The sequence below is a fragment of the Sapajus apella genome, unplaced genomic scaffold, assembly GCF_009761245.1.
Source record: "Sapajus apella isolate SASKATOON/1434 unplaced genomic scaffold, GSC_monkey_1.0 scaffold174, whole genome shotgun sequence".
NCBI lineage: Eukaryota > Metazoa > Chordata > Mammalia > Primates > Cebidae > Sapajus > Sapajus apella.
In genome coordinates this window covers 907,456-931,877 of record NW_022437114.1, presented here as the reverse complement: position 1 = coordinate 931,877, position 24,422 = coordinate 907,456, and the positions used below count along the sequence as shown (strand labels likewise).

At 56.2% G+C, this 24,422-nt stretch overlaps 1 protein-coding gene and 1 long non-coding RNA gene across 3 annotated transcripts; one reads left to right on the top strand and one right to left on the bottom strand.

Moving 5' to 3' along the window:
• Positions 1 to 446: 446 nt before the first annotated feature.
• Positions 447 to 9,052, bottom strand: GATA2 (GATA binding protein 2). Its single transcript, XM_032267985.1, has 6 exons — positions 8,699 to 9,052; positions 7,795 to 8,068; positions 6,720 to 7,361; positions 4,857 to 5,002; positions 2,848 to 2,973; positions 447 to 2,344 (listed from the first exon to the last, which is right to left on the bottom strand). The coding sequence occupies exons 2-6, from the start codon at positions 8,021 to 8,023 to the stop codon at positions 2,045 to 2,047; spliced, it is 1,443 nt and encodes a 480-aa protein (XP_032123876.1). The 5' UTR covers positions 8,024 to 8,068; positions 8,699 to 9,052; the 3' UTR covers positions 447 to 2,044.
• A 1,028-nt stretch (positions 9,053 to 10,080) lies between these two features.
• LOC116542834 lies at positions 10,081 to 18,911 on the top strand. 2 transcript variants are annotated; one of them, XR_004265367.1, is made up of 3 exons: positions 10,081 to 10,401; positions 10,763 to 11,053; positions 17,656 to 18,911. It is a non-coding gene; the product is annotated as an uncharacterized LOC116542834 (long non-coding RNA). The 2 variants fall into 2 exon arrangements; XR_004265366.1 differs by having other exon boundaries at positions 10,081 to 10,656.
• Positions 18,912 to 24,422: the final 5,511 nt, after the last annotated feature.

Here is a 24,422-nt window from a genome sequence, read left to right as displayed (position 1 = left end):
GGTACCTATCATTGATGACCAACAACACTGATCAAAGATGACAGCAATCAATAACATCAGTAATCACAGACATGGCTGGTCAAGTTTGTCAATGAACAGGAATATTGATGACCAAATATCTCAGAAACCAGACCTGAGAGGAAGCTCAGCACCTGGGAGGAAGCAAATGGAGATGGGGTTTGCAGGAGCCTTGCTGAGCCCTCAGGGGTGAACCACAGGCTGGAGAAACCACAGCCTCCCTATGCTCCCCTAGTATCCTCCCATCCACTAGGACAAATCAGACCCAGACCAAATCAGTGACTAAATCAGGCCCAATAGGGCCCAACCCCAGATTCCAGGGGCCTTCCCCTCACAGCCACCCCGGCAATAAAAGCAATGCAATCTGGCTGCCCAAATTCGCACCCAGGACTCAGCATCCCGGGAGCCCACAAGACAGGCCAGAGGCATTCACAAAAAGTATTTTATTATTCTTAACAGTACTCACTTTTAAGGAATAAGAGGAGAGCATACATTTTTTACAGACAATATATAAATGTTGTACATAATTAACAATAACTTAGTTCACTAATCCAAAATAAAACAAGCCAAATAAAACATAAAAACAGAAAATACTGCTGATTCTTTTTCTTATGCGGACACTAGTACAAAATAAGTTACTTCCGGCTGTGGCGCTCCCCGAAGCGACTGCCCGCCCATATTGCACTTGGTCACGACATCAGCACAATCCTCCTCCTGGGCCAGGGGCCCCTTGACGGCCACCACACCCCACCATCACCGCATACAGAATCTAAGCTCGGGACACATTTATATACAGCTGTACCTTGGGAAGGATCCAGACAGCCACAGCCAAGCTGGACCCAGGACCCCAGCAGGGACACAGCTTCTCCCTGGGTCCTGGTCCTGACCTGCCCCCTACTCTTGCCTTCACCCCCTGCCAAGCCAGCAAATGCCAACCAGCTCCCAGAAACCAAGGACAGCAAGGGCCCCTCCCCACCCCCAGCTTTCATACTAGGGATGTGGGATCTCAGCACTTTTCCAAAAACAATTGCAAAGTGGCAGCCTTGTGTGTGGGTTTTATTCCTTTCAGAGCAGGGCTTCTGTGGCTACGTACAATCGACTGGACCCAAAAACAGTTTAAAAATAAAACAATTAACTCATCAGCGAGTTAAGCTTATGCATTTTTTTTTAATATTTTTTCTTTTGTCTCAGAGTAGGAGGGGAGGGGGTTGAAGGGTTAGCAGAAAAAGGACGTATTTACAGGGTCCACCTGACAAACAAGACAGACTGTGGCTTGCGCTCAGTAAGGGGACACAGTCACACCAGCTTCAGCCTCAAAGCCAAGGGAGCGATCTGGGAGACGTTTCCCCTTTCAAGAAAATGTTGTTTCCTTCCTGTGACCCAGCCCTGGCCTGGGAATCTGTGCAGGACCGCCCGTGATTGTCTCTGCCCTCCAGGGCCTGGCCCATCGAAGGAGGCACCAGCTCACCCTCCCCAGGCCCTGGCTCCTCTGGCTTTGGCTCAGCCCAGTCTGGAATTTGGCTGTTTCAGAGAGGGAAGCCAGAGGAGAAGGGGATACGGGCTGAGGTCTCTGCAGATCTGTCCCCCAGAGCCCTGGCAAGTGGACCCGCCAAGTCCCGAGGAAGAACCAGGGGACTTGGGACAGCTCAGACCACCAAGTCTCCAAGTCCTTGTTAGAAACAAGAGCAAAATAAATTATTTTTGCCTAATCCTTTTTCCTTCTAAAAATGGTTGCGTTTGTCTGTCCCATCCCCTCCTTTTCTCTCCAAAAAGTTGTCCTTGTTCTCCAAACAACTGTCCATGCAGGAAACCCCACTTGGGCAGCGGCCGAGTGCGGAGGGTGGCCTCTCAGCGGTGGGGAACATTCACAGTAACTGCTGGCAGGCTGCTGGGCACCCTCCAAGAGAGGGGGTGCTGGGCCGAGCCAGGCTGGCAGGAGTGGTGTTGGCCTTCGGGAAAGTCTGGGCAGCTAAGGATTTGGTCCACCCATCCCGGGAGTGCCTGGTCCTCGACGTCCAGCTGTTCCCTAGCCCATGGCGGTCACCATGCTGGACGGGTGGGGGTGGCCAAAGGAGAGGCTGGAGGAGGGGTGGATGGGCGTTGGAGTGGGCAGGATGTGTCCAGAGTGGCTGAAGGGCGGGAGGTGGCCCACAGGTGCCATGTGTCCGGCCAGGGCAGCTGCACTGAAGGGGGACGACTTCTCCTGCATGCACTTGGACAGCTCCTCGAAGCACTCCGCCCCTTTCTTGCTCTTCTTGGACTTGTTGGACATCTTCCGGTTCCGAGTCTGGATCCCTTCCTTCTTCATGGTCAGTGGCCTATTAACCTAGAGGCGACCACCAGCTTTCAGGGAGCCAATTCCTTCCTCCAGCAACATGTCCCACCGCTGCCATAGCGAGGGCCAGAGGCAGGTCAAGCTGAGGGTCCCAGGAAGCCAGGAATTCTGCCTGACCTTCATAGTCCCCTCACCAGATGGCTACCATTCAAGGAAGGGCGGGTTCTGGTGTATGGGGCTAACCCACACCCTCCCTGGCTCTGCCCACGGCATGCCAGCACTGCCCAGCCAACTGAAGTGCTCCCCAACACCCTGACCCTTTTTTGAGCAAAGAGACCACTTCCCTAGCCTCCGGGACCCTGCCCCAGCCAGCTCCACCTCCTGAGCAGAGGCAAAGCGCACCCTCTGACGGGAAGCCCTTCTGGCGCTCGCTCAGGGCAGCGGCTTCCCAAGCCAAGCCAAGCTGGATATTGTGGCTGGGGCCTCTTGCCTGGCAGCACAAAGCGCAGAGGTCCCTAGGGAGGGGTGGGGCAGCCAGGGCGGGGCGCACTCACATTGTGCAGCTTGTAGTAGAGGCCACAGGCGTTGCAGACAGGGTCCCCGTTGGCGTTTCGGCGCCATAAGGTGGTGGTTGTCGTCTGACAATTTGCACAACAGGTGCCGGCTCTTCTGGCGGCCGACTGGGAGGGCAAGGCAGCGTCAGCAGGCTGGGCTCTCATGCCCATCTCGACCTCCCTCCCTGACCCTCGCTCCACCCTCGGCCCCCACCGACTCAGTCAAGGAGGGCTAAATCTCACTGGGGAATCAAGGCATCTCAGAACCATGGAATTTTAGAATTTGAGAACGAAATAAGTCAAGGCTCACGGAACTTTAGAATAAAGAACTCTCAGAAGCCTGATGTTAGAATCAACAGGATTGCAAGAGCTAGAGGGGAGAATTAGCTACCTCCCCCAACTGCCCTGCTATCTAACTCCGTAAATGGGGAAACTGAGGCCCTCAGAAGGGCTCTCTAATAGCACAGGCATTCTGAGACTGAGCTGGCTTGGTCCCCTCAAGCCCCTGGGTCTGGGGCCGATTTTGTGTCTCCTCCAGCACGACTCCCCTCAAAACCCATAATCCCCGATGAGTCAGTGCCACTGAGGCCAGCGCAGGTTTACAGAGTGCAGAGCTGCACCATCCAACGCCGGAGCAGCTGGCCACAGACAGACATTTAAATGAGATCTAACTACAAGTTAACAAAATTAAAAATCCTCAGTTGCACTAGCCACATTTCAAGCAATCAATATTCACATGCGGCCAGGGGCTACCACAGTGGGCAGTGCAGACACAGAGCTTTTCCATCTCTCCAGCTGGTCTGAGTGCTGACCCCCACCTATCCAGCCAACCATACCCCAACTTTCAGAGTTTTAACCCCCAGTCACTCAGGAAATGCCTGGCAGAGGTGGGGTCTGGAAATAAGTGCCTGGTCCCTAGAGAAACTAGAGGGAGGCTTCACCCAAGAAAGCAGATCCCCTCTCCCGGTTCCACCAGCGCCAGCCCCACAGTGACAGAGAGGGTCCCCCAACACTTCTAAGGCAACCGCAGGCTGGAGTGCGCCAGGTGGTGAGCATGGGGGCTGGGGGCTGAGGCCTGCCGAGCCTGGAATGGCCCCAGGCCCAAGCCTGGTCACAGAAGGGACAGACAGACTGCAGCCGCGGGGGCAGGGAGGGGTGAGTAAGCAGCCTGAAGCTGGAATTCTGACTCAGGGGCCAGCACTGTGTCCTCCACCTCTACCCCCACCCGGGCCTCACCCTGCCCTCGCTCCAGGGGAAAAAAAAGGCCCCCAAAGAGGGGGAACGATTTAAGCCTCATAAATCACTTTGCCCTGAAAAAATATATTTATTATTCTTAGCATTTTACGCATTATTTGCAGAGTGGAGGGTATTAGAAATTTCAAAACAGCCCAGCGAGAGGCAGGACTGAGCTGAGGAGACTCTAAAAACTCACAGAGTCCGGAAACAGATACACGAAGTTTCCTTATCTTCAGGCTGCAGATGTCCGGATAGGAAACTCCGGCAGGAGATCCGAAAGGGCATTTTTTTAAAATCACTCAAATGAAAATACACAGTATAGGTGACTCCATGGAAAAATAATAAAGGGCAGGTTTTTTTAGTGGCCGGTGTGAGTTTGTGTTTTATTTAAATAAGCACGAGGAGCTTGTGAGTGGGGCGGTCGGGAAGGGCTGAGCCACAAGGAAAAGTACTTCATGGCCCTATTTTTAAAAAGAGGTAAGCAGAGGCCAGAGGACAGGAGTCAGACCTGTGGACAGTCAACTTTGGGGATCCCAGAGCAGAGTGGGGTGGCACAAAGGTAGCCAGTGGGCTCCCTACACCCGAGGAGGAAATCTGGCCAGAAAGAATCTGGCCATAAAGAGGGGCAACCCCAACTGACATCCCAGTGCTTTTCACGATAAAAGAGGATTTCAAGGGGCAAAGCGTCTGCATTCGAAGGAGGTTTTTTTCCCGTTAATTAACCACCAGCTCCTGCCCAGCAGCCCCCTCCCAGCCACTGTGCCCGCTCCTACCAGTCTTCTCTTGGGCTTGATGAGTGGCCGGTTCTGCCCATTCATCTTGTGGTAGAGGCCGCAGGCATTGCACAGGTAGTGGCCGGTGCCGTCCCGCCGCCAGAGAGGGGTGGCTGTGGCCCCACAGTTGACGCACTCCCGGCCTTCTGCAGGAGAACAGGGAGAGACACAGGGCCTGCTTAACCCGCAAGGTCTCTGGAGGGAGCCTGTGGCAGGCGAGCTGCTGGCTGAGCAGTGCCGGTGCCTCTCAGTCACGAGGTCAGCCTGGGCCTGGCTGCGACGGCCTAGGCTGGAAGAGGTACCCAGAGGGTCCCACATGGGAGGGGACCAAGATCCCCCAAGGCCAAATCCCCCACTTCCAATCCTCCCGAGGAGGCCAGGAAATGAGGGAGGAGGGGCCCAGGGCCCCAGGCGTTCTGGAGCGACCACGAGGGTATTTACTGCAAACTTTGCTGAGGGCAGGGCGGTGGCAGGAGTCACCCAGCTCAACGCGTCTGGGCCCAGGTGGTTCTCTCCTTCTCGCTCCGGCCCGTCTCTTCCCCCCTCTTGTCCGTCTCCTTTCTACCCAGCTGTGTCTGCCTCTCCCTGTCTTTCTGCTCTAAGTCCAGGGTTATTTCCCTCTTTCTTCCCAACTTTTCTATTCTTCCATGGAATCCCTAGAATTGAGTCCTGGAAATAATGGATCGAAATTGTTGTTCTTTAAAATAAAATAAATAATAAGCTCTTTCATTTTTAGACTAAGTGGCCTTGTTTTTTTTTTTTTGTTTGTTTGTTTGTTTGTTATTACTTTATTTTTTTCAGTTAAAAGGCCATCTGGAATTCAAATAAAATGCAAAACAAACTTGGGAGAAAGGATCAAGAAAAGGCAAGCTGATGGGCCTGAGAAGAGCTAGGACCCTAAGCCGGGGCTCAGCGGGTGCTGGGGCCAGCCAGGGCTGGGGCTGGGGCTGGGGCTGGGGCTGGGGTCGAAGTTGAGCAGGACTGCTGCCTGGCAATGTGTTCCCCAGGAAGTTGTTCTTGATTTAGTTTAAACTAAATGAGCAGCGCAGAGTAGCGAGAGACGGTGGTTCCTGCACTTTGGAGTAACTGTTTTAAAAACCTTCCCGCTCCGTGGCTCAACGGGATCAAGGAAAGAGACGTGGACAGCAGGAGTCCCTCGCTACCCACGGGTTTCTGGGTTTCTGCTCTGCGGCCAGATTCTTGGACAAACCCAGTCTGGCCCCAGCCAGCTGCGGGAAAAGGGGCGGGGGCACTGCAGCTTCAACCCCTCACTCCAGCCCTCAGGGAGGGATAGGGAAGGGCCTGAAGGGGGCAGGGAGCAGGAGTAGGTCCTGGGAATTTTGCTTCAGGGGAAATCTCCCGAGGAGATTGGGAACCATTGAAATCCCAAGATCAGACTGATTGAGTTGGAGACCCAGATTCCTTAAGCATCTGGAATCTCCTGTGTTCCTGAAACATACACACAGACACACGTACACACATGCACACACGCTCCCTAACACATGCACATACAGACTCGCTTCCTTCGTCTCACAGGCTCAGTCCTGAGGTGGCTTGAATTTTCACTTAGGATTCAGGGAGGGGAAGGGGGAATTCCCATACTGTGTTCTTGTCAGGCAGTGACCAACCCTGAAGGGGCGTGGGGCAAGGAACTCAACTTCGGGGGCCAGGGAAACCCTTAAGAAAATGCCAAAACTCCTCTCCTCAACCCTCGGGTCTCAAACATCTGTTGGGGGCTACTAGAGAGAGACATCACCCATTCCCAGATCTGGAAGACCAAAACTACCCCCTCTCCCAAGTCACAGCCCCCCACCACAAAAAGGCAAATGCTCCCCTCTTCCAGTTCCCAGCACCTGCCTTTACCTGAGCAGGAACGCGCCTTGCTGCGCTGCTTAGGGGTGAAGCTGGAGGCCGGCCCCCCCAAGAAGCCTCCAGGGTGGAAGAGTCCACTGCTGTAGTCGTGGGCAGCCGCAGGCACATAGGAGGGGTAGGTGGGGATGGGGTGGTGTGTAGCAGGCTGACTGCCCATAGTGGCTAGGCCTGGGCGCAGGGGACTGCCACTTTCCATCTTCATGCTCTCCGTCAGTGACACCTGGTACTTGACGCTGTCCTTGTCCTCCCCTCGGGCTGCGCTACCCCCAGCGGAAGATGAGGCTGGAGAAGCAGCCCCTGTGGTGCTGGGGTCAGGAGACACTTCTTTGGGTGGCGTGGGTGGGAAGCCGAAAAGATGGGAGCCAGAGTGGGCTGCTGTGGGGGTGAGGGAGGCCACTGAGCTCCCGCTGCCTCCCCCGCTCCCACCCCCAGCCCCTGGGTACACAGAGAGTGGGCCTCCAGGGCCTCCAGCAGCTGAGGGGTGCAGTGGCGTCTTGGAGAAGGGGCTCACGGTCCAGGGGTTGTGGTGGTGGGCCGCAGCGGCAGAGAGGGCTGCTTTGCCCCCGTCCAGCCAGGGCAAACCCGGGCTGTGCAACAAGTGTGGGCGGCACATCTGGCCTCCAGTCAGGCGGGCTGTGGGCAGAGGGAGAGAGGGTCAGGGTGGGCAAAAGGATCAGGGTAGGCAGAGGCAGGGGCGCCCTGACAGACACGTGAGATCACGACTCCCAGAACAAGTCGTCATCCCCTCCCCAAAGAAAACCAGAAACCTAACACCCCACCGATAATAATTAGGAATGTCAGTCCGAGCTGAAGGACAAGCGGCATAGAAGGAACCCCACCGGAGAGGCCCTACAGAAACCCTCAAAGGACAGCTGGAAATGGACAGAAACCCTATGGGTCCCAGAGCCTCCCCAATCGGCCGCTGCCCCCACCTTTCCCTCCCCGATTTTTCAGCAGCTCGATTCCTGCAGATCCCACATCCGGGAAGCGAGTAGCTGGGCCCTCCTCCCCTTCCTCGCCTGGCGCGCAGCTCCTGGGTTCCCATCCCCGCGGGCCCAGCGCTCACCGTGCGCCGGGCTGTAGGAGACGCGCGCCCGCGCGTGGGCAGGGTTGGCGTAGTAGGGGTTGCCCTGCGAGTCCAGGTGATTGAAGAAGACGTCCACCTCGTCGGGAGGCAACAGCTGCGCGGGTTCCATGTAGTTGTGCGCCAGGCCCGGGTGGTGCGAGTCGGGGTGCTGCGCATTCAGCACGGCCGGGTGCGCCATCCAGCGCGGCTGCTCCGGCGCCACCTCCATGGCCGGCGGCGGCGCCTCGGGCTCTGGGTGGAGGCGGCAACGGCCCTGTGCGAGGAAGGGAGCGTGAGGCGTGCCGCCAGTGCCTGACACCCCCAAAGTCCCACCACGAGGTGTCCTGCGCGCCACGGAGCCCCAGCCCAGCTCCTCCGAGAACGAGGACCAGTCCCGGGTGGGAGGAAGCCCAAAGCTCAAAACGAAAGGAAGGCGGGGGAGGGGGTTCAGCCACGCACACTCACGTGGTGACCCGCAGACCCAGAGCCACACACTCCTGCACATGGGGCCACACCCGGGGACGGGGACCGGCCCCGACACCAGTGACCCCAACAAACGCACAGAGCAGCACTTCAGTCAGACACTCATACTGAACCCCCCGCCCGGTAAACAAACACAGGAACACAGACTCAAAGTTGGAGACTAGGGCCCGGGCACCCAGTGGCGCACTTGATCCCAGAGACACACACCCACGCTTGGCGACAGATACACATACTGACCTCGACCCCCAAACACGCACACGCAGCCCCTAAGCGCAGTCCTAAGCGTCACAGCCAGAACCTCTCAAAAAGGCACACCAAAGCAGTCACCCGTAGCCTGGCCCCTCGCCCGGAGCCACCCCCCAGTCCCCTCAAAGCTAGGAGCGCCCCAGGCCCCCAGCCTGCTCATGAACCCCAAACTTACAAACGCAGCCGTGAGGACAGGAGGGACGCGGCCGCTAAGAGTGAAGGAGCTCGAGCGGGAGCCCCGGAGGCGACGGGCCCAGGGACAGCGAGTCCGGAGGCTGGCGGGGCTTACAGGGTAGGAGCGGGGGGTAGCGCGCGTCTCGGCCTCGGGCCCGCCAGACTCCGGCCCCTCGGCATCCTCCGGCCGCCCTGGCGCCAGCTGCCGACTCCTGCACAGACATGAAGCGGGGGCCGCGCACGCCTAAGAAGCCCACGCCAGCCAATCAGTGGCGCGTGCCGCCCAACCTCCGCCTCCCATTGGCTACGTCCGCAATTCCCGAACCGCTGGACTCCCGGACTGACCCGCCGGCCTGCCCCCCTCCGCCGGCGGGCCCCCTCCCTGCGCACCCCAGGCGGCCCCTGCTGCCAACGCGCCCCACTACCAAGGGACCCTCACCCCAGGCTCGACCCCTGCAGCCCCTCTTGCGAACACTCCGGGATTCCTCGACGCTCTGGGCCTCCCTAGCAGTAACTAACCACCAACTTCCCCCCTCCGCAGGAGCCCGGGCCGCGCACCCTCTGGATGGCCTCTCCCTGAGACCCTAACCCTGCCACAATCCTTCACCGCTGAACGCGGTCAGTCCGAGCGCGGCTACCCACCCAGACCGTTCCCTCCCCCAGCTCCAGCGCTGGCTGGGCTGGCGGGGTGTTGGGAGGGCCCAGAGGACCGCTGCAGGACAGCAGGAATCGAGACGGGCAGAGAGGGGCAGGAACTACAGGGCCCTAGAGGGCACCTGAGCCTCAGACACGCGGCCGCTTAAGGGCTGTGCTTGACCCAGTGGAGGTGGCAGAGCCGGTGGCTCCAGAGAGAAGGAGGGGGATCCCCTCCCCGGGCATGGACTTCGAAGGCCAACGGGCCCAATTGCCTGGGGCGAGGCCGTGGAGACCCGGACTGGCGCCGGCGCCAGCTGGAGGGAGACGACCCCGGGCAGAAGGTGGCATTTTTTCCTGCCGGGGGTCCCCGAGGTGGCCTCTGGTGAGGGGGAGGCGGTGGTCTGAGGTCTCCGTCCCCTAAGTCACCTGAAACTGCTCCCCACTCACTTCCAGCCCGGCGATCCGGCTCTATGGGTCGAGTAGGCTGGGCACATAAGTCTTGCCCCCTCCCACTGTACAGACAGGGGAGACGGAGGCTCGAAGAGAGCCCCGGGCCGACGGGGGGGTTCCAGGACAAAGGCATTTGGGGGGACCTAGACAGGTGCTGAGTACTGGGAGGACTGAACCGCGTCCTCCAGCCCTCTTCCCTGCTGGGCCCGAGGCTCCCGGGGCAGAAGTCCAGAGGGCCCCCAGGTGGGTCAGGGGCAGGAGGAGGGCTGGGGTCCGGGCCACCCCCGGGAGAGTGGGGGAGGGGCGGCGGGATTGACAGTCGGTAATTGGGTAACTGGAGGCGGCTTCTCAGGCCGGGCGGCCCCGCCACCGCGACGCCGAGCCCCTGACGTCACCCGATTCGCCAGGAAATGAACTTTTTAATAATCCGAGGAGGGAGGAAAGCCCTCCGTCCCCTCCGCTCCGGGGGCGCCCGGCTGGGCCCAGCTCCGCGGGCGCGCCCCCGTCACCCCCTCCCCGGCCAGCTCAGGGCAGCGCCGAGTGGGCGCTGGCTCAGGCTGGGGCTTCCTCCTGCTTCTGCGTCTGGCGTCCGTTTGTCTGTCCGAGGCCCAAACGCAGGTAAACCGCGGGGCTTGGGGGGGGCGCAGAGCTCCACTGTGCTGGGAACCAGCGTGTCTAGTGCCCTGGGGGACCTGCCTGCCGGAGCCGCCTGCTGATCCTCCCGCTCCCCTCCACTCCGGGGCGAGCGGAGTCGGGTCTGCTCCGAATTCCACTCCGCGGGAACGGAGGCCTGCGCCAGCCGGGAAAGGCGCGCGAGGCGGGAGGGAGAGCGCTAGGTCCCCGGCGCCGGGCCTCCGCGGCCAGGCCCGGCAGGTGAGCTGTCTCGGTGCCTCCCGGTTCCCGCTCCCCTCTACGCGTGCAGTCCGGCCGGGCCACTGTCTCTCGGTCGGTCGGTCTCTCAACTTCTCCCGACCTTTAGCTTACGATTCTTCATCAACGCGTAAAATGAGATCGCAGCGGAACTCGAGCCTATTTGGCGTCTCCGGAGCCTAGCAGGACCCTTTGAAAGACACCGCGGCCCCGGGGATAATCCCCCGCGTCCAGCAAAGCTGCCCGGCTCGAGCGCGAACCCTGGGACCCAGCGCGGGAGGCAGACCTGCAGCTGTCCGCTGGGCTGTGAACGCCAGGGCCGAGCGGAAGCTTCCCGCCCGGCCGCGATCTGCGCGGCGGCTCGCAGGGAAGTGTCTGCACACCGCCCCCGGAAAAGCAGGTAATTCGCCTTTTTCTCCAAAAGGCGCGAAAAAAATTACCCCTCACCCCCCGCCTCCGTTCTGTGTGCAGCCGCAGTTTCAGCGCCGCGAGCTCGGTGCCTAACCCATCCGCGGCGGCGTCCTGGCTACTGCGGTAGTGGAGGTGGCCAGCCTGACTGAGTCCCCTGCCCAAACGTCAGCCCTGCGCTGCTGCCTGCCTGGCGCAGAGCGGAGCGAGGGAAGGGATTTAATTACCCCGCTCGGCAGCTCAGAAAATCGCCGCGCAGAGAGGCTTAGCAGGGCGGTTAAGGAGTGCTTAAGCCGGAGCCTCAGGAGACCCGAACCAGCCTCCTTGCCCGCAATCCGGTTGTGGCGGAAAAAAAGGAAAAAGGAATTCTGCCAGGTCCTTGCAGCCCTTGGAGTTGCCTTCCTTGACAACGCAGGCAAGGGCAGGCTTAACTGAAGCCTCCACCTCGGTTGCAGGTCCTGCGTAGGATGCGGGACTGCTGCATTCTCTGGCGGAAACGCACCCGCCTGGGAGAGAGAAATGCGGCGCCAGGTAGCAGGAGGCCTAGCTGGCCAATAAATGGGGACCTGCGCTCGTGAATGTCTGTGTGAGCCAGACAGACCGACGGACACCAACCGGGCTCCTCCCCACTAGACCGGAGACACCATCCTCCCACCTCGGGCCCCAAACAAACTCCTGGGGAGGCTCTAGGCAGCCCCCAGAATCGGCTGGGATCTTGAGGCGCTGTTCCAGGCCTGTTGAGAGCGGATTTACTCCAGTTTACGGCCTTGAACTTTGGGGTCCCCAGATACCTTCAGAAGGACACATTCCCTTTTTCAGTATTTTGTTCGTTCGGGGAGCATAGTTGGAAATGCTGGCGCTGCCTTTGATCACATTAAGAAGCTGTCACTTTCCTTACTTGGGAACAAGATTTCTCCGAGGACTGGAGATAGCCAGGAAACAGAAATTTCTAAGGACCCTTTTCAAGTGGCCGGAGAACTCACAGCGGCGATCGTCACTGTTTGAGTGGGTGCTTCTGCCTGGGAGGCAGCAGATTTGGTGCTCGGTTCTAGAGTGCTTCGCCTTGCCTCTCCTAAGCCGCTGGTCTCAGGCCGGACACAGAGCTGCCCAGGTCTCCCGGGCCTTGCAGCCCTCTGAGCCCTTTGTTTAAACTTAGCTCATCCGAGGCGGCCCCTTTGGGACGATAAGTTTGCCCTTCCTTTGTAACCTAATTCTTCTCGCCTTTTCCTTATGGGCAGCTAATTGGCCCGCGGTGTGGGGCTGGGAGTGGGGTGTCAAGAAAACCCATTTGCTAAGGGACTACCTTCTATAGAGAAATTTAATTCGCAACCCAGCGGTCTCCCAGCCCCAAATTGGCAATAAACCTTGAGGGGTACAGAGAGGAAGTGGGGTGCCTTAGCAGATGGGTGCAGAAGTTTCCTTAAAGACGAGTCATTAGATCTCAGGCCAGCAGTCATCCCTCCAGAGGGGGTGCCCAAGGGGGGACTACGGCTATAACGGCCCCTCCTGCTCTTTGGGGCTCAATTCCAGCCCCCCAAATCAGAAGGCTCCCTCCCTCAGCCTCAGTGCAGTTTCTCCCACCCCATTCCTGTTCTGCCTTTTTGGGAATCCTAGAATCTGTGGCCCCCACGTCTTAGGTGTCTCAGTACCCTGGACCCAGGCGCCTCCGAGCTTCTGTATTGCTTCCGACCCCTACATTCAAGCCTGGCAGCCTCCCCACGAGGCCCTGCTGAGACCCTCAGACAATCCAGCCGGCCTTCTCCCTCCTCCAGGAACAGCCACGGTTTACTCGGAGTGGCCGGAGCCGGCGGCCTGACAACTGGTAAATCCGTTTCGTTAGACGCAATTTGTCTGCGATTTGTCAACCCGGCTGGGAAACGCTCTCCAGACGCCTGGGCTGCCGCACGGGCCCTACCTGGTTCTCAAATCCTGCCTGCTCATAAACGAATCCCAGCACGGGGTGCCTGCGTAGACCTGGAGCTCACCACCAGATGTTCCCGACCTCGGAAGAGGAGGCTTTTTCCAAAACAACGAATTTCCTTCCTTGTTTTCCGGTAAAGGAGCGGCCGCCACACACGGGGGCCCTGAACGCGAGGCCTTTCCCCTCGTGGTTGGAGCAACCCGGAGTTCAAGCCTGGCCGCCACCGAATAATTTTAAATGCCCCGTTTTCAAACAGATCCAGAACGTCGTCTACGCCTACCGGCGGCAGATTCTCAAGCCCGCGGCGGCCCCATTCTTATTGAAATCCTACTAAACGGATTCCGACTCCAGCTTCAGGCGGGGGGAGACTTCCAGACCCGGCACTCTCCCCCACCCGCACCCCAGTCACACAGGATAAAGGGCTGCGTGGCGCAGCGCGCGGGGGCGCAAGCAGGAGCGAGCCGGGTTAAGCCGCGAAAAGCCGGCGCACGGGACCATCCGGCAGGTGCAGCCGCCGGTCTGCGGCCCTGCTCGGACGCATTCGCCGCGGCAGCCTGGGGGTTGGGGGCGGCCGAGACAAAGGCCCCAGTTCGGGGGCCGGGAGGCGGGGGTACTTTGCGAGGCTCTGGGAATGCCAAGGACTGTTGGCCTGTGGCTCCGAGAAATGGGAAGACTGGAGGCCCCAGGCGGGCCTGCTGTCCCCAAGTCCCCAAATACTCCCTCTGGTTCAAGTCCCTATAATCAGGGTTTCCGGTCTCTGTCAGGGCCAAGGAGAGCCCCAAAGATAGGGGCCACAGGGCAAACGGACCAAGCGATTCGGTGCCCGGCTGGCCGGGCCGGGGGCGGGAAGGGCCGGGTCCAGGCGGCTGGAAGTGGAAGGAACTCACCGAGCTAGGCGCGGTGGGCGGCGCCCCCGGGCGGACGTGGTCCGAGCGGAGCTGTGAGCAGGGAGAGGTGCCGGCGGGCGGGCTCGCAGAACCTGGGCGCGGGGTGGCGGCGCTCACCAGCAGAGCCTGGGCGGCGCGCCGAGCGGCCGCATGGTGCTCAGCGGACGGCTTTTGTCCGCCTGGTGGGCGACGGGGCCCGGCTAGGGTGGAGGTGGCGGCAGGCAAGAGACAGACTTAAGCAGCGAGCACTGCGGCGCTGGCCTCGCTACCTTCCTCGCGCTCACGCTGCTTCTCTCTCCCCCACCGTCCCGCAACGCGGCTTTTTATTTCGACATCACTTTGCGGGGGGGCAGGGGGTGGCGACGGGGGCGGGAGCGCCGCAGGGGGCAGGAGGGTGCCCGGGGCTCTGCACCCGGTCTACCAGGTCCAGCCGCCAGGCCGGCCGAGGGCCGCTAGGCACTCAGGGAGCGCGCATCCTGTGCATCCACACTCCAGGCCTCTCCCGCCCTCTCCGGAGCGCACACGCGCGCCCCTGACCTCAGGGATGCTCGATCAGAAAGCCTGGGATACGTCTTTACTGAGACTCCCCCCAGGGACCCTCAGGAGCTGTAGGCACACGCAGTCACTCACAATGGTACACAGACCCCGCTCCTCTGTCTTCAATCCACTTCCAGGAGTGCTCGCACCGACATGCACACGTTTGTACACATGTGCACGCAGCTGTGGCCCTGAGGACATTCTCAGACGGCTTGGATCATACCGACACACAAGGCCACACACTCAGATGCAGCTCCGCACACTCAGGACGCCCTCGCAGCCAGACTGGTTTAGCTAAGTGCAGAGGCACAGCTCCTCTCTCTGTCCCACCCCCACTCCAGTTCCTAACTCTGGGGGACCCAGAGCACTTTAGAAGTCCACCGTCTGGCGTCCCCTGGCCCATCTCCCAGGGGTAGACTCTCACAAAGGAGGAAACAAGGAAGGGTGCAGAGGGCTTGTTCACAGAAGTGGGGGGCAGGAGGTGGGGAGAAGGTGAGTGTGGGAGTCCTCATCCCAGGATGGCCCCCGAGTTTGTGGGCAAAGAAAGTCCAGTCCTTGTGTTGCCAAAGTTCTTACTAAGGGATTCAGCCAGCCAATGTCTCCCCCCACCCCCCCACCCCTATGATTCCCATTCCATCAGACCAGGGAGGGTGAAAGTGGCCTGGGGACCTTGGACCCAGAGAGAAAGTCCTTGGCCTTGGAAGGACAGGGAAATTTGTATTCCTGTGCCCAGGTGTGCCACAGAGGAGTGTGTCTGTCCCCTGATCTTTGTGACACCTGCTGTCTATAGGTCTTTCTCCAAATCTGGTGGTGACTATTGCATTGTGTGTGTGTTCTATGCATGTGGCCCAAAGCCTACGTCCTGTGTGCCCAGGTGTGTCTGCATGCATTTATGATCACATCAGGAGTGTCTGCAAAACTGGGTATATAAGTATGTCCATTTCTTCTTGTGGGTTCCTGAGAGTTTGTGTATTGGGCAGTAGGTCACAATACGGCTATTTCAGAGCATGACCCTGGAACTTGGCACGAGAGAGTGTGTCTGTGGAAATGCTTGTGTGTCCCTTTGGCTCTGTGTCTGTGGGGTCATCATGTCAGAGTCTCATGTAATGAGGGGGTGGGGATTTCCAAGTGTTTGCCTGAAAATTAGAGTGTGTCCTGTGTTTGTAGCAGTGCTCGTGCGGCATGTCTATGAATTGGTGTGTTTTGGAGTGTGTGTGTGTGTGTGTGTGTATGCATATATCTAGGCATGTGTTACTGTGTGTCTTTTTGTTGTTGTTGTTGTTGTTTGTAAGACAGGGTCTTGATCTGTTATCCAGACCGAAGTGCAGTGGTTCCATCACTGCTCACTGCAGCCTCAACCTCACAGGCTCAAGCCATCCTCCCACCTCAGCCTCCTGAGTAGCTGGGACCACAGGCATGTTTCACCATGCCTGGCTAATTTTTTAATTTTTATTTTTGTAGAAACACGGTCGCACTATGTTGCCCAGACTGGCCTCAAACTCCTGGACTCTAGCAATCCCAACTCGGCCTCCCAAAGTCCTGGGATAATAGATGTGCATCACTGCGCCTGGCCTGTGTATGTCTTTAATAGTTTGTGCCTGGGTATCTGCATGTGTGCTTGAACTGGTGTATGTGTAGGTATGTGTGTGTATGGTGTGTTGCATGTGTCTGGATATCCATGTATAATTCTGCAACTGATGGCTGTGAGGTGTGTGTATTTGTGTATATGAACATTCGTTTGGCTGTGTGCATGCCCAACTGTCTTTAACATAGGGTATCAGTGTGTATTGTTTTATCTTTGAACTGCTGGTGGGGAGGAGATGTATCCGAGCATGTCTGCATGTCTATGTACAGCTCCATGTATGAATTGATGTGTGTTGGCGTGGGCATTTGTGTCGCCTATCTGAGTTGTGGGCAACTATACATATGACTACATCTTTGAAATGCATGTTTCCCTGGCCAGTGCAGCCCTATTCTGTGGACTGTGGAGGTGTGTGTCCTGGGTGACGCCGGGGGAGGGGGTGCATCCCCCAGGATCACCCACCATCCAGACCTTCCTTAACCAGCAGGGCAGGCCGCCAGTGGAGCTCCAGGGTACCATTTGCTGGGCACTTGCTGTCTGTGGGAGGGGAGATGAACTGATAAGCCTTATCTGCTGTCGCCAGCGCCATGCTGAATAACTGCTCTAATGAGGTGTCCTCATTGGGACCACCAGATCCCAAGGCCCCGGGCCTCACCGGGGAGGGGCATGGGCGAGCTAGTCTGAAGCACAAGAGCAGGGCCTGGGTGCCTATGGGGCCTTTTCTAGTTCTGTCTTGTTTCCTTGGAAAGGGGGTTGCAGGCCTTCCACCTCCCCACCTCACCTGCCTCCTGCCTACTGGGCAAGGCTGGACTGGCCAGACCAGAGCTGGCTGGAGCCTTCCAGTCTCTGGTCTGCAGCCAGGTTCATAGCCTTGAGAGGCAGGAGGTATGAGACCTGGAGGTGTGGGGCCCTCAGGGTGGGGTGGATGGAGAGAAATGGAAATCCAGTGACAGAAAGATCCAGAGAGACAAGGAGTGGGGAAAGACAAGCAGTGGAGAAAGAGATGGGAGGCCCAAGGACAGATTTTTAAAAACAATAAGGGAGAGGCACTGGTTGGGACAGGGCTTGGGGTTGGGGACACTCAGGGACAGAAACAACCAAAAAGTGGCAGAAAGGGTCACAAAGATGGGAATAAAAGCAGAGAAGGTGATAACCAGAGAGACATAGAGACATGAGAGATAAGAGAGGCTGGAGAGATAAGAGAAAAATAAAGAGATGGGAAGAGAACCCCAGAGAGGCTCAAAGAGCCACTGCAAGATGGGGGACAGAGGTGAGAAGGGCCCCGGAGAAGAGTGGGGACACAAAGTAAGGATGGGCTGGATGGGACAGACAGACTGAGATGGAAAGGCAGACGGGGCTCAGCCGCCAGACTCGAAGCGCCGGGTGCGGGGCGAGGCCGGGCTGGGCAAGAGCTGCGGGCCGCCGGCAGGGCGGGGTACTGAGGCGCGGGCGGTGGCGGCGGGCAGGGGGCTCCGCGCGGGGCCGCGCTGCTGTCCCGGGTAATTTTTCATCTCGGCCGGCTAATCTTTGTTCCCGGCGAAGATAATGAATAGCCAATCGTTATCTGCCCGGCTCCCGGAGGCTGCCCGAGAATGGGGTTGTACAGGGCTGGGAATTGTTTCCAAAGTGCCGCGGAATAAATGGTGTTCCTTATCTCTGCCTTCCAGATTATCGGAGCCCTTTCAGAGAGCGCACAACAAATGCGCCCGCCATCGAATGCATCATTTACCACCGCAGATCCGCGCGCTGATGGGCAGGCAGATAGCCGTCCGCTGGGGGCACGCGGGCGCCCCGTGCCCGAACCACCCGCCTGCCTGCCAGGGCCACGGAGTGTGTGCCCCTGTGTGCCCGGCGTGTTTGGACGGACACGTGGGTGTGCCAGTGCATGGACTAACGCCGATGCGAGTGTGCGGGTGTGTCAAACAAGTGTGCCACAAAAAAGTGCACATGTGCGAGTCCATTCATGCACATGCATGGCGGTCGTGTGTGTGCTGAGTGCCCGAAGGTAACCGATGAGGCGGTTGGAGGGTGCACAGGAGGCGGTGTTGCACTGAGCATGTGAGCAGGCATGCGGCCCAGGGTGGCTGGACACGTGGTGGAGGAATGGGAGTGCAAGCCCGCGTGTCCGAGTGCAGAGGATGAGCGTCCTGCCAGTGCCTCACTGTGTCTGCCCTGGAGGTGGCTGTTTAGGAGGGCACGCTGGAGGCCACTAGGGTCGATGTGCGGTGTGTATGCAGGTGCCCACCCTGAGTTGTGTTTCAGGGCACACAAGCTTCCTGTGCCTGCTGGAGGTGAACGTGCAGGTGTCAGTGCTCCCTCTGGGCGTGATTGTGATGTGCTCGGGTCTGCATGAGGCTGTGTGTCCTGCTGTATCTGCCCAGGTGTGCCCAGGTGAGCTGCGTGAGGGGCACGGGGGAACTGCAGTAGTTGGGGCCTGTCCGTGTGCCAGCGTGAGTAGACTCTGGGCTGGGGAAGCGACAGGGAATGGTGTGTGCGCTTGTGACAGACGCCAGAGCGGCCAGGTGGAACGTGCTGTGTCACAGGAGACTTTTTGGCAGAAAACGAAGTGTGCGAGTGTAGGAGGAGGGGCCGTCCACGGAGTTTGGGGACACCCGGGGGTCCGAGCCCCAGAGCCTCCCCGCCGGAGCTCTGCAGCTGGGGCAAGGAAGCCCGAACCCGCCGCCTGAGGTCCCCATGCCGTGAGTGACACGCGCCGCCGACAAAGGCTGTATTTTTCCAGGCTCGCACCCCGCCCGCGTGCGCGCGATGGTCCCCATGGCGACGCAGATAGCGCCGCAGCCATTTTCCCTATCTCCACGGAGTCTATTATACTGCGGGATTAGCTCATCTCCAGGCAGGTCAAACCCAAAGTCACACAACCTGCGACGCGAGCCCCGCCCCCGCTCCCCGGCCGCCCCTCCCCCGCCCCGGCCCGCGCCCCGGCCCGAGTCTGGGCCCCGGCCCGGCGACCCCAGCCGCTGTCCAAGAGCAGGCGCAGAGCGCCACCTGGCGGCTGCGGGTGTCTAGGGTGGAGTCCGAGGAGCCGGCTCCCGTGCAGAAGAGGTTGGGTGACGGTCTCTACCTCCAGAAGGCGGGCTTTCCGGGAGCAGGGGCTTTGCTTTGTCACTGCTGTTCCCCAGGGCCAGGCTGACACACAGTAGGTGCTCCATAAGTGTTTGTTGAAAGGATGGGTGAATGGATGGGCAGGAAATTATAGACGGGGTGGGCGGGGGTGGGGGCAAGCTGCCAAAGGCTACAGTTTAGTTGGCAGCAAGAAATCGTTTCTGAGAATGCATCCCACAGAATTTAGAATAAAAGCCAAAAACGCCAAACTCTTAGAACCTATGTAGTGGCCCTTACTGACCTCTCAGACCTCATTTCCTTCTTCCTTACTGCATCCACAGTGGCTGTCTTCCTGTTCCAGAGCGTTCCATCTCAGGTCCTTTGAGTCTACTGTTCCCGCCGCCCCGAGTGCATTCCACGTCCACTCAAGTGTCACCCTCCGAGAGCCAGGTTGCTCCTTTGTGCCCCGCTCTTCCCTGTGAATTTCTTAATTTTTTTTTTTTTTTTTTTTTTTTTTGAGACAGAGCCTTGCTCTGTTGCCAGGCGCCAGGCTGGAGTGCAGTGGCACGATCTCCTCTCACTGCAACCTCCGCCTCCCTGGTTCAAGTAATTCTCCTGCCTCAGCCTCCTGAGTAGCTGGGACTACAGGTGCACGCCACCAAGCTCAGCTAATTTTTGTATTTTTTTAGTAGAGATGGGGTTTCACCATGTTGGCCAGGATGTTCTCAATCTCTTGACCTCGTGATCCGCCTGCCTTGACCTCCCAAAGTGCTGGGATTACAGGCATGAGCCACCGCGCCAGGTCCTGTGCATTTCTTTCATAGTGCTTAACACAGTCTGAAATCACCTCGCCCCTGTGTGCGTGCTGTCTGGCTCTCCCTCTAGTATGCCAGGCTTCTTGTGGGGGTGGGGGCTCTGTTTTGCTTGTGGCTACAGCTCAGCAACTGGAATCATAGCTGACAATTGATTGGCATCAGTCGAAACTCTGGGAATGAGGGAATGAGGATAGAGGGGCCTGGATGGGCTTCATCATTGTCATTTCTCTTTATCACTACGGGAGCTCCTCTTTCCCCCCCATGACTTTTTGCAAGTCATTCAGCAGCCACTCCAGCCCCACTGACGTGCTCCCATCCCAGAGGGACCTGGGATGGAGGGAGAGAACTACTGAGGCCCCTCCACATCCCTGCACCCGCTGTGCCCATCGGGGCGGAGAATAATTCTCACCTGGCTCTCGGGAGCTGTGGCCTCTCTAGGGAGGGCTGGCCTGCCAGCGAGACTTCACTCATAATACAAGATAATTACACCAGAGTTGTCATGAGGCGGTGATGATTAATTGCTGTGTGTGGGGCACACACCAACAGCGAGGCATAGAGAGCAAAGAGAAGGGCTCAGCCCAACAGGGCTTCCAGGTGGGAGCTCGCCCTGCCCATCTCTGCCCTGGAAGGGGCTCAGCAGGCATCAGGCCAAGCTTAACCTGCCCAGGCAGGCTTGGGACAAACCCTGGGAGAGGGCCTTGGCCGGGACCTCTGAGAATTAGCTTCACTTCCCTCAGAAATGCCCCAATTCCTTCCTGGAAGAGGAGCTGTGTGACAGCTCAGGTGAGGGGGTCAGGACTCCCCCATCTCCTCCGAGCACACCCACCTACATACCCCTACCAGCTGGGTGGCTGGACGAAAGTAATTTTTCTGCTCTGAGCCTCAGGGTCTCCCTCTGCCCACCTCCCTCCAGGATGACTGGGAGAATTATGTGTGAGTGTGCATTTAAAGAGTTGTGTTTTGTAAACCCAGGCTTTGCAAATTGGCAGCCCAAGTCTCAGGGGCCTGTGCAGTGACTGATCATTGCCAACATTTCGAAGTAGAAAGATGTCATGTAAAGAACGTCATTTCCAGCTTCTCTTGAAAAGTTGTAAGATGAGCCACCCTGGGACTGTATTCCTGAATGGCAACGTAAAGGTGGAGTCCTGCAGCATCACCACCTATGATAGTGTGCACCAGGGTTCCCACCCATCGGCTGCAGGCCCTCGGGTCGGGGATGTGCCCCTCATGGAAACACCAGTTACTGTGGCTGTGTTGGTTTTGGCTTTCCTTCTCTGTAGCCTTCCAATATCTTTCTCCCTCGGGGTACTGTAAACCACTTAGTAATTAATTAGTTAATAAATTAATCTAATCAGCACTTTTAAATAATGTGCTAGGCCACACTGTGGTGGACCCCAGATGGACAGCAGCAAACAAACAGCCATGGGACCTTCCCTCAGGGAGCAATCAGTCCAGTGGAGGAGTCAGATATGACTCACCACACAGATGAAAAACTCTCCACAAATGATGAGACTGCTGAACATAGATGGGCTGCGGCTGGGTCCAGGCTTACTTGCAGAGATCTACGTTGGGCCAGGCCCTGTGCTAGGCAGCAGAGGACATGGAATAAAATTGAATATGGTCACTGTGTGCAGACAACTCATGGTGTGGTAGAGGAGCAGCCCCCAATCAACAGGTTCTGTTTTTTCCAGCCTGTGAGAATTGGAACCACAGGGTGAATTTTGGAAGAGAGGAACTTACACTAATCTGGAAGCATAATATATAAAGAGTACCTACAAATCAATAAAAAGAAATACAATAAAAAAATGAGCAAAGCATATGAACAGAAAATTCAATGAAAAGAAAATAGAAATGGCTCTTAAATGAATGAAAACATACTCTCACTCAGAGAAATGAAAATTTAACACGTCAAGATACTTGGGGTGAAGGAAGTGTTCTAAAATTAGATTGTGGTGATGGTTATAACTCTGTACATTTACTAAAACTTATTGAAGTGTATGCTTAAAACAAATGAACTTTATAGCATGTCAGTTATATCACAATAAGGCTGTTTTAAAAATAAAAACACTTTGAGATACCATTTTATACCTGTTGGTATTAGCAAATGTCAAAACACTGGATAACGCATCATGTTCCTAAGGGCATGGGGGAGACGGCCTGGGGCAAGTGTCCACTGATGCACTCTCAGGTTGGGATGAGCAACAGGACGCTGTGAAACTTACAAATATATTTACCCTTTGAGCTGGGAATTCCACTCAGGACTTTATCTGATAGATATGCTTTACATCTGTAAAATTTATCAGGAAATTCACCGCAGCCTGATAGATTATGGCAAAAGTTTGGAAACAAAAGATGTTCATCTACAGATGAAATGCTATGCCACTGTTGGAAAGAGAGAGAGAGAAAAGAGTGAGAAAAAGGAAAAAGTAGCTCATTGCATACAGATACAGCATAATCCCGAGATAGAATTCTTGTGAAAATAAAGGTGCAGTACGTGATGTGTTACCACTTGATTAAGAACTGGGCAAGGAGAGAAAATATATACATTTGCTTACATATTTACAGAATTTCTCTGGATGGAAAACAAAAGAAGATGTTAACAATGGTTGACATCTACTTGGGTTTGGGACCTGGGTTTGGGTGGCTGGGGACAGGGATGGGAGAAAGATTTTCACGGTGTACTTTTTTATTCCTGTTGAAATTACATAGATAGGTGATAGGCAGAGCTAGAGAGCTATACACGTGCACACATACATACCCACATGTATATATACCCTATATGGGAAAATGAGATTAAATGCAAAATGATAACTTTTTGACTAAAATAAAGATGGAAAAAAGTTTTCCAAGAAGAAAAGTCAGGGGAAAATTCCAGCCGCTGACTAAAACGTAAAGAAACAAGAATTCCCTTGCCTTATTGCCAGGAATGTAAATTGTTCCAACTATTTTGCAGAGTAATTTGGCTGTTTCTGGCAAAGCTGAAGATTGGAATGCCACATGGCCCAGCCAGTCTTCTTCCAGGGATATGAGAAGCCCTCACACATGAGCAAGAAAGAGGTGTGTCCAAAGACATTCATGGAGCCCTATTTGTTAAAAGAGAAAGAAAGAAAGAAAGAAATTAAGAAATACCCAACCTGGGCAACATAGGAAGACCCTATCTCTACTAAAAATAAAAAGTTTAAAAACTAGCCGGGCATGGTGATACACACCTGTGGTCCCAGCTACTTGGTAGGCTGAGGTGGGAGGATCACTTGAGCTCAGAATATCGAAGCTGCCATGAGTTGTGATCGTGTCATTGTACTCCAGCCTGGGAGTGACAGAGAGTGAGACCCTGTCTCAAAAGAAAGGAAGAGAAGAGAAGAGAAGGAAAACAGAAACCAACTTTGGACTCAGCTGACGGCCCATCCTGAGGGTACCAGGTAGCAGATGCTGGGACCTTCTTCAAGTGGATGCCACACAACATTTTCTTTGCAGGCGTCCATGCTGATGTTCACAGGGCACACAGCGTTTCAGCTGAAGAAAGAACTGGCAGGATTTTCATCAAGAAAGGGCACTATCATTTATGAAAATGAAGCATATAAAGTAAAAGTTTGGAAACAGAAATGAATTAAATCTTCGGACGGATTTTAAAATAAGATTTAAAAAAGAGCAAGACATGCCATGTTCTTGGATGGAGAAACTTAACACCAGAAAAATGTCAGTTTTCCCATTTTTCCCATAGAAATGTAATGTAATTCAAATTACATTACCAACAGGATAATTTTTTTAAAACTGGATAAAATGATCTCAAAGATTATATGGCAGAATAAATGCCCAAGAACTACCAGGGAAGGCTGGGAAAAAACTGCTGTGGGGGTTTTGTTTTCCTGGAAATAAGAACATACTACAAAGTCACTGTAATCAGATCAATATGACAGTGGTAGAGGACTAGACAATGGAAAGGAATGGAGAATACAAAAATAGACTTCAGGATACATGAGGAGGAGATATATGACAAAGGCAGTATTTTGATTTGGTGGGAGAAGGGCGTGTTGTGAAGTCAGTGGTGCCAGCTACAACTGAATATCCATCTGGAATAAAATAAAATTGCACTCCTCTTAGAGATCCAAATCAACTTCAGATGGATTAACACTTTGAATGTAAAAAATATAAATGACTAACAGTCCTGCAAAAAATCTTGGAGGCGACCTGTGCCATCTGGAGAGCGGGAAGAACACGTGCAAAGGTCAGGGGTGGAGCGGCCCAGCATGTTCTGGAAAAGGTAGGGCCCCCAAGGCTGGGATGATGGTGGAGACGTGGGTGTGTGAGAGCACAGAAGTGGGGCGCATGGGCCAGGAACACCCAGAGAGGGGCTGGTGCTCTGCCGCAGGCCCGCACCCCAAAGCGCGGTCATTCCCATCACCATCTTCACGGGTTTCTGCCCAAGTCTTTCTGCTGCATCTCTTCCTCCCCTGACTCCTTAATCATTTTTTAAAAATCCATTCATGTCTTTATAAACCAAATGATTTCCAAAAGGCAAATTTATGTTACTGCCAAAATCAAGAGCTAGTGAGCTA